The 8,759-nt window shown below is 62.7% G+C and overlaps 1 protein-coding gene across 1 annotated transcript; it reads left to right on the forward strand.

Moving 5' to 3' along the window:
- Positions 1–1,913: 1,913 nt before the first annotated feature.
- On the forward strand, positions 1,914–7,575 carry EPHX3 (epoxide hydrolase 3). The gene is made up of 6 exons (XM_062511749.1): positions 1,914–2,159; positions 2,896–2,981; positions 3,730–4,028; positions 4,957–5,060; positions 6,064–6,212; positions 7,344–7,575. The coding sequence occupies exons 1-6, from the start codon at positions 1,914–1,916 to the stop codon at positions 7,573–7,575; spliced, it is 1,116 nt and encodes a 371-aa protein (XP_062367733.1).
- The last annotated feature ends 1,184 nt before the right edge of the window (positions 7,576–8,759 follow it).

Here is an 8,759-nt window from a genome sequence, read left to right on the forward strand (position 1 = left end):
GGACATGGTGACACCCAGGGGATGGTGACATCCCTGACGGTGCCACACTGGGGGTGGTGGCATCCAAGGAATGGTGACACTCCGGACATGGTGCCACCCTGGGGACGGTGACATCCAGGGGGTGGGGACACTCCTGGCGGTGCCACCCGGGAATTAAGGACAGGTGGAGACACATCCCAGACACGGCAGCGCCGAGACCGCGGGGACAAGGTGGGGACAAGGTGGGGACACTCTGGGGGCTTTGGGGACACCCTGGGGACAGGGCCACATCATGGGGACACCATGGAACATCGGTGACCAGGCCACCCTGTGAAAGGGGACACCTCACCTCGGGGATGGGACAGCCAGGTGTCCCCAGGTGTGTCCCCCTGTCCCTGTGTCCCCAGGTGTCCCCATGCCCCTCTCTCTGTATCCCCAGGTGTCCCCAGGTGTCCCCCAGGTGTCCCTCAGGTGTCCCCATGCCCCTCTCTCTGTATCCCCAGCTGTCCCCAGGTGTCCCCAGGTGTCCCCATGCCCCTCTCTTTGTATCCCCAGGTGTCCCCAGGTGTCCCCAGGTGTCCCCATACCCCTCTCTCTGTATCCCCAGGTGTCCCCAGGTGTCCCCAGGTGTCCCCATGCCCCTCTCTCTGTATCCCCAGGTGTCCCCAGGTGTCCCCAGGTGTCCCCATGCCCCTCTCTTTGTATCCCCAGGTGTCCCCAGGTGTCCCCAGGTGTCCCCATACCCCTCTCTCTGTATCCCCAGCTGTCCCCAGGTGCCCCCCAGGTGTCCCCCAGGTGTCCCCAGGTGTCCCCATACCCCTCTCTCTGTATCCCCAGGTGTCCCCAGGTGTCCCCCAGTGTCCCCCGGGTGTCCCCAGGTGTCCCCATGCCCCTCTCTCTGTATCCCCAGGTGTCCCCAGGTGTCTCCAGGTGTCCCCAGGTGTCCCCCAGGTGTCCCCAGGTGTCCCCATACCCCTCTCTCTGTATCCCCAGGTGTCCCCAGGTGTCCCCCAGGTGTCCCCAGGTGTCCCCATGCCCCTCTCTCTGTATCCCCAGGTGTCCCCAGGTGTCCCCAGGTGTCCCCCAGGTGTCCCCAGGTGTCCCCATACCCCTCTCTCTGTATCCCCAGGTATCCCCAGGTGTCCCCAGGTGTCCCCATGCCCCTCTCTCTGTATTCCCAGGTGTCCCCAGGTGTCCCCATGCCCCTCTGTATCCCCAGGTGTCCCCAGGTGTCCCCCAGGTGTCCCCATACCCCTCTCTCTGTATCCCCAGGTGTCCCCAGGTGTCCCCCAGTGTCCCCCGGGTGTCCCCAGGTGTCCCCATGCCCCTCTCTCTGTATCCCCAGGTATCCCCAGGTGTCCCCAGGTGTCCCCATGCCCCTCTCTCTGTATTCCCAGGTGTCCCCAGGTGTCCCCAGGTGTCCCCATGCCCCTCTCTCTGTATCCCCAGGTGTCCCCAGGTGTCCCCATGCCCCTCTCTCTGTATTCCCAGGTGTCCCCAGGTGTCCCCATGCCCCTCTGTATCCCCAGGTGTCCCCAGGTGTCCCCCAGGTGTCCCCATACCCCTCTCTCTGTATCCCCAGGTGTCCCCAGGTGTCTCCCAGGTGTCCCTCAGGTGTCCCCAGGTGTCCCCATGGCCCTCTCTCTGTATCCCCAGGTATCCCCAGGTGTCCCCAGGTGTCCCCATGCCCCTCTCTCTGTATTCCCAGGTGTCCCCAGGTGTCCCCATGCCCCTCTGTATCCCCAGGTGTCCCCAGGTGTCCCCCAGGTGTCCCCATGCCCCTCTCTCTGTATCCCGAGGTGTTCCCAGGTGTCCCCAGGTGTCCCCCAGGTGTCCCCAGGTGTCCCCAGGTGTCCCCATGCCCTCTCTCTCTGTGTCCCCAGGTGTCCCCCAGGTGTCCCCAGGTGTCCCCCAGGTGTCCCCAGGTGTCCTCCATGCCTCGCCGCCTCCTGTCCCTCCTGCTGGCCCCCACGCGGCTCCTGCTCGCCCTTCGGGGTCTCCTGGCCCGGGGGGGACTCGCGGTGGCCGCGGTGGCCTCGGGGGTGGCCTTTGGGCTCTGGGGGGTGGCGCTGCTGCTGCGCCGCGGGCCCCGCGCCGCGTTCGGGTGGCACCGCCGGGAGGTGGCACCGGCCGGGCTGGCAGATGGCAAATTTGGGGAGCACCGGTACCTGCGGCTGCAGGTTCGGAGCGTTTGGGGAGGGGTCCGGAGAGGTTTTGGGGGTTTAGAGGGGATTTGGGGGGGTTTGGGAGGGTTTTGGGAGGGAGTCCTGGAGGATTTTGGGGGGATTGGGTGAGGATTTGGGGGGATTTGGGGAGAGGTTTTGGGGGTTTAGAGGGGATTTGGGGGGGTTTGGGAGGGTTTTGGGGAGGGGTCCTGGGGATTTTGGGGGTATTGGGTGAGGATTTGGGGGATTTGGGGAGAGGTTTTGGGGGTTTAGAGGGGATTTGGGGGGGTTTGGGGAGAGGTTTGGGGGGGGGGGTCCCGGGGGGATTTTGGGGGTCCCGGGGGGATTTTGGGGGTCCCGGGGGATTTTGGGGGTTTAGAGGGGATCTGGGGGGGGGGGGGGGGGGGGGAGTTCCTGGAAGGTTCTAGAGGGGTCTGAGAGGGTTTTGGGGAGATTTTGGGGATGATTTGGGTGGGGATTTTCGGGGGAACGGGGGGAGATTTGGGGAGTTTAGGGAAGATTTTGGGGGGTCCTGGAAGGTTCTAGAAAGGTCTGAGGAGGTTTTTGCGGGGTCCTGGGGGGATTTTTGGGGGGTGGAATTTTGGGCTGAATTCGGGGTGGCTTTGGGGACATCCCGGGCGGTGACAACTGCGGTGACAGATCCGGGGGGGGAGGGGCCGATTTGGGGACACCCCCCCCCCCCCCCGCCCCCGTCCCCTTTGTCCCCTTTGTCACCCCCGGTGTCCCCCAGGGCTCGGGGCTCCGTCTCCATTACGTCACCCGGGGTCCCCCCGGCGCCCCCCTGATGCTGCTGCTGCACGGCTTCCCCCAGAACTGGTAAATGTCCCCAAAAGTGTCCCCAAAAGTGTCCCCAGGTATCCCCAGGTGTCCCAAAGTGTCCCCAGGTGTCCCCAAGTGTCCCTACGATGTCCCCAGGTGTCCCCCTGGTGTCCCCACGATGTCCCCAAGTGTCCCCAGGTGTCCCCAAGTGTCCCCACTATGTCCCCAGGTGTCCCCACGATGTCCCCAGGTGTCCCCAAGTGTCCCCAGGTGTCCCCCTGGTGTCCCCACGATGTCCCCAAGTGTCCCCAGGTGTCCCCAAGTGTCCCCACGATGTCCCCAGGTGTCCCCACGGTGTCCCCACTATGTCCCCAGGTGTCCCCACGATGTCCCCAGGTGTCCCCAAGTGTCCCCAGGTGTCCCCCTGGTGTCCCCACGATGTCCCCAAGTGTCCCCAGGTGTCCCCAAGTGTCCCCACGATGTCCCCAGGTGTCCCCACGGTGTCCCCACTATGTCCCCAGGTGTCCCCACGATGTCCCCAGGTGTCCCCAAGTGTCCCCAGGTGTCCCCCTGGTGTCCCCACGATGTCCCCAAGTGTCCCCAGGTGTCCCAAAGTGTCCCCACGATGTCCCCAGGTGTTCCCAAGTGTCCCCACGATGTCCCCAAGTGTCCCCAGGTGTCCCCACGATGTCCCCAGGTGTCCCCAGGTGTCCCCAGGTGTCCCCCTGGTGTCCCCACGATGTCCCCAGATGTCCCCAGGTGTTCCCCCAGGTATCCCCAGGTGTCCCCCGCTGTCCCTCCCCAGGTTCTGCTGGCGTCACCTGATGCAGGAGCTGAGTCCCCGTTTCCGGGTGGTGGCCCTGGACCTTCGGGGCTACGGGGACTCGGAGAAGCCCCCGGGCAGGGCCAGCTACAGACTGGAGCTGCTGCTCGGGGACATCCGCGAGGTCATCGAGGCCCTGGGGACGCCGGCGGGGACCCCCCGATGTGTCCTGGTGGGACACGACTGGGGAGGGGTCCTGGCCTGGGAGGTGGCCTCCAGTCACCCCCAGCTGGTGGAGAAACTGGTGGTGATGGACGCGCCGCAGAGGGGGGTGATGGCAGGTGACAGCGGGGAACTGGGGGAACTGGGAGTACTGGGGGTACTGGGGTAGTGGGGGAACTGGGATAGTGGGGGTATTCAGGGAACTGGGAGTACTGGGGTACTGGGAGTACTGGGGGAACTGGGATAGTGGGGGTACTGGGGGTACTGGGGGAACTGGGATAGTGGGGGTACTGGGGGTACTGGGGGAACTGGGACTACTGGGAGTACTGGGATAGTGGGGGAACCGGGAGTAGTAGAGTACTGGGGGAACTGGTGGAAACTGGGGGAACTGGGATAGTGGGGGTATTCAGGGAACTGGGAGTACTGGGGTACTGGCAGTACTGGGGGAAAACTGGGACTACTGGGAGTACTGGGATAGTGGGGGTACTGGGAGTACTGGGAGAACTGGGGGAACTGGGATGGTGGGGGTACTGGGAGTACTGGGGGAATTGGGGGAACTGGGAGTATTGGGATAGTGGGGGTACTGGGGATACTGGGGGAACTGGGACTACTGGGAGTACTGGGATAGTGGGGGAACCGGGAGTAGTAGAGTACTGGGGGAACTGGGATAGTGGGGGTATTGGGGGAACTGGGAGTACTGGGGTACTGGGAGTACTGGGGGAACTGGGAGTACTGGGAGTACTGGGGGAACTGGGATATGGGGGTACTGGGGGCACTGGGGACATTGGGGATACTGGGGATAGTGGTGATACTGGGGACACTGGGTGTCACCTCCCATGGCCGTTGTCATTGGGTGCCGCCTCGAGCCCCCGCCATCCAGCGCCACCTCTCTTGGTGGCCTCGCCGAGTTTGTGACCCCATGGTGGCCCTGTCCAGTCTATGACCCTGTCCCTGTCCCCATCCCTGAGCCTGTGGTGGCCCTGTCCCCACAATGTCCCCGTCCCTGTCCCCACGGTGACCCCACGCTGTCCCTGTCCCTGTCCCCAGCGTTCACAGCCCGTCACCCGTCGCAGCTGCTCCGTTCCTGTTACATTTTCCTGTTCCAGCTGCCCTGGCTGCCGGAGCTGCTCCTGTCCCTGGGTGACTTCCAGGTCAGCCCTGTCCCCTCCTGTCCCCTCCTGTCCCCTCCTGTCCCCTCCCACCCCAAGCAGCTCCTCAAGGAGCACCCAAAGGGGCGACGCCCAACCCCAAAATGTTGCCTCCCCATCTTTGTCCCCAGTCGGGACAAAAAAATTTGGGGCGGTGCCACCACCCAGACCTCGAGTCCTACTCTTTGTCCCCAATTTTTGGGGTGTTTGGTGTCACTCAGAGCTCTTTGTCCCCAATTTTTGGGGTGTTTGGTGTCACCCAGAGCTCTTTGTCCCCAGTTTTTGGTGTCACTCAGAGCTCTTTGTCCCCAATTTTTGGGGTGTTTGGTGTCACCCAGAGCTCTTTGTCCCCAGTTTTTGGTGTCACTCAGAGCTCTGTCCCCAATTTTTGGGGTGTTTGGTGTCACCCAGAGCTCTTTGTCCCCAGTTTTTGGTGTCACTCAGAGCTCTTTGTCCCCAATTTTTGGGGTGTTTGGTGTCACCCAGAGCTCTTTGTCCCCAGTTTTTGGTGTCACTCAGAGCTCTTTGTCCCCAATTTTTGGGGTGTTTGGTGTCACCCAGAGCTCTTTGTCCCCAGTTTTTGGTGTCACTCAGAGCTCTGTCCCCAATTTTTGGGGTGTTTGGTGTCACCCAGAGCTCTTTGTCCCCAGTTTTTGGTGTCACTCAGAGCTCTGTCCCCAATTTTTGGGGTGTTTGGTGTCACCCAGAGCTCTTTGTCCCCAGTTTTTGGTGTCACTCAGAGCTCTTTGTCCCCAATTTTTGGGGTGTTTGGTGTCACCCAGAGCTCTTTGTCCCCAGTTTTTGGTGTCACTCAGAGCTCTTTGTCCCCAATTTTTGGGGTGTTTGGTGTCACCCAGAGCTCTTTGTCCCCAGTTTTTGGTGTCCCCCAGATCTCCTTGCCCCCAGTTTTTGGGGTGTTTGGCAGCACCCAGCCCCCATTTTGTCCCTGACTTCGGGGTGCTGGTGCCCCCCTCCATCCCCGTGTCCCCCCCGGGTGTCCCCACAGCTGGTGAGGACGTTCCTGACCAGTGTCCAGACAGGGATCCAGGACCCGGCCTGGCGGCTCTCGGAGCAGGAGCTGGACTCGTATCTGTTCGGCCTCTCCCAGCCCGGGGGGCTCAGCCCCCCCCTGCACTACTACCGCAACCTCTTCCGGTGGGTGGGGCCGGGGGGCGGGGCTGGGTGGTCCCAGTTGGGTGGTGGTGGGACACCATTGGTGCTCCCAGTAGGGTTTGGGATGATCCCAGTTGAGTTTGGGATGATCCCAGTTGAGTTTGGGATGATCCCAGTTCGGTTTGTGATGATCCCAGTTGAGTGTGGATGATCCCAGTTGAGTTTGGGATGATCCCAGTTGGGTTTGGGATGATCCCAGTTGGGTTTGGGATGATCCCAGTTGGGTTTGGGATGATCCCAGTTGGGTTTGGGATGACCCCAGTTTGGTTTGGATAATCCCAGTTGGGTTTGAATGACCCCAGTTGGGTTTGGGATGATCCCAGTTCGGTTTGTGATGATCCCAGTTGAGTGTGGATGATCCCAGTTGTGTTTGGGATGATCCCAGTTGAGTTTGGGATGATCCCAGTGTGGTTTGGATGACCCCAGTTGAGTTTGGATGACCCCAGTTGAGTTTGGATGATCCCAGTTGGGATTGGGATCACCCCAGTTGGGTTTGGATGATCCCAGTTGAGGTTGGGATGATCCCACTTGGGTTTGGATGTTCCCAGTTGGGTTTGGGATGACCCCAGTTGAGTTTGGGATGATCCCAGTTGAGTTTGGATGACCCCAGTTGAGTTTGGGATGATCCCAGTTGAGTTTGGATGATCCCAGTTGAGGTTGGGATGATCCCACTTGGGTTTGGATGATCCCAGTTGGGTACTGGTGGTGAAGGCCCTCCACTGGGATATCCCCATTGGGATTTTTACCCCACGTCCCCAAGGTGTCCCCAAGGTGTCCCCAAGGTGTCCCCAAGGTGTCCCCAAGGTGTCGCTGACCTTGTCCACCTCTCAGGGACACTCCTGTCCCCCTGTCCCCAAGGTGTCCTCATTGTCCCCAATGTCCCCAGTGTCCCCAAAGTCCCCAATGTCTCCCAGGTGTCCCCAAGGTGTCCCCAGTGTCCTTGACCCTGTCCTTGACCCTGTCCCCCCCTTTGGGACACTCCTGTCCCCAGTGTCCCCAGTGTCCCCGAAGTTCCCAAGGTGTCCCCAATGTCCCCAAGGTGTCCCCATTGTCCCCAATGTCCCCAAGGTGTCCCCAGTGTCCCTGACCCTGTCCCCCCCCCCCCCCCCCCAGGGACGCCCCCGTGCCCCGGGAGCCGCCCCCTCCCCCCACTCTGCTGCTCTGGGGTTCCCGTGACGCGTTCCTGGACCCGCGCCTTGGCCCCGCCCACCTGCGCTGGCTCCACCCACACGCCAGGCTCCGCCTCCTGCCCGGAGCCTCCCATTGGCTGCCCGAGGAGAAGCCCCGCCCGCTAGCAAAGCTGATTGGAGAATTCCTGGAGGGAGGGGCCGAGGAGGGGTCGTAGCCACGCCCAGGTTGGGAGTGGGGAGGGGACGGGGTTTGGGAGGGGGGAGGGGTCACAACATCTGGATTGGGGGTGGGGGGGCCTTGGGGGGGTGATGGGACATCCCCAGCATCTGGAATGGGGGACCCTGGGGGTGATGGGATTCCCCCCAACATCTGGAATGAGGACTCCAACATCCGGAATGGGGACCCCAAACATCTGGATGAGGGGCTTTGGTCAGTGGGGGAGGGATTCCCCCCCCCCCAAAAAACACATCTGGATTGCAACATCCCCCCTCCCCCTCCCCAACATCTGGCGGGGTCATCCCCAAATAAATTTGGGTGACGCAGAAAAAAGGGGGAGGGGCTTTTCTTTCTTAGTTGGGGGGGGGAATTTGGGGGCTGGGGTGGGGGGGGGCGGGAGGGAATTTGGGATGGGGGGAGGGGTGCGGGGAATTTGCGTTTTAAGCCTCTTAAGGGGCCCCGGCGGCCGCGGATTAACGGGGGGAGGGGGAGGGGCGGGGGAGACCCCGCGCTGCCCCTCCCCCACCCCTCCCCCATCCCCCGGGTGTGCCCGGCCTGGCCCGCCCCTCCCCCCACTCCCAGTTGAACCAGTTAGACCGGCCGGACTGGGATTGGGAATGGAGAAAAGGGGGGGGGGGGGAGGGGAGCACCCAGAGCTCCTCCCCCACCCCGCAGTGTCCCCAGATCCCCGTGGTGCCACCCCCGGTGTCCCCAAAATCCCTGTGGTGTCCCCTCCGTGTCCCTCGGTGTCCCCAGGTTCCTTCCTGTGTCCCCATCGTGTCCCCATCCCTTGTCACTGCCGTGTCCCCTCCTTGTCCTCCCATCCCTTTCAGTGTCCCCTCTCCGTGTCCCCAGCCCCGTCCCCTCTCTGTCACTGCCGTGTCCCCGTGTCCCCTCAATGTCCCCATCTCCATTTCTGTCATTTCCATGTCCCCTCTCTGTCCCCATCCCTGTCCCTGCTGTGTCCCCTCTCCGTGTCCCCATCCCTGTTCCTCCCGTGTCCCTTCCTGTGTCCCCCCTGCCGTGTCCCTGTGTCCCTGTGTCCCCGTGTCCCGTGTCCCTCTGTCCCGTGTCCCTGTGTCCCGTGTCCCTGTGTCCCGTGTCCCGTGTCCCTGTGTCCCCCCTGCCGTGTCCCGTGTCCCTGTGTCCCGTGTCCCTGTGTCCCTGTGTCCCGTGTCCCTG

This window comes from Cinclus cinclus, chromosome 32 (assembly GCF_963662255.1).
Source record: "Cinclus cinclus chromosome 32, bCinCin1.1, whole genome shotgun sequence".
NCBI classification, from domain to species: Eukaryota; Metazoa; Chordata; class Aves; order Passeriformes; family Cinclidae; genus Cinclus; species Cinclus cinclus.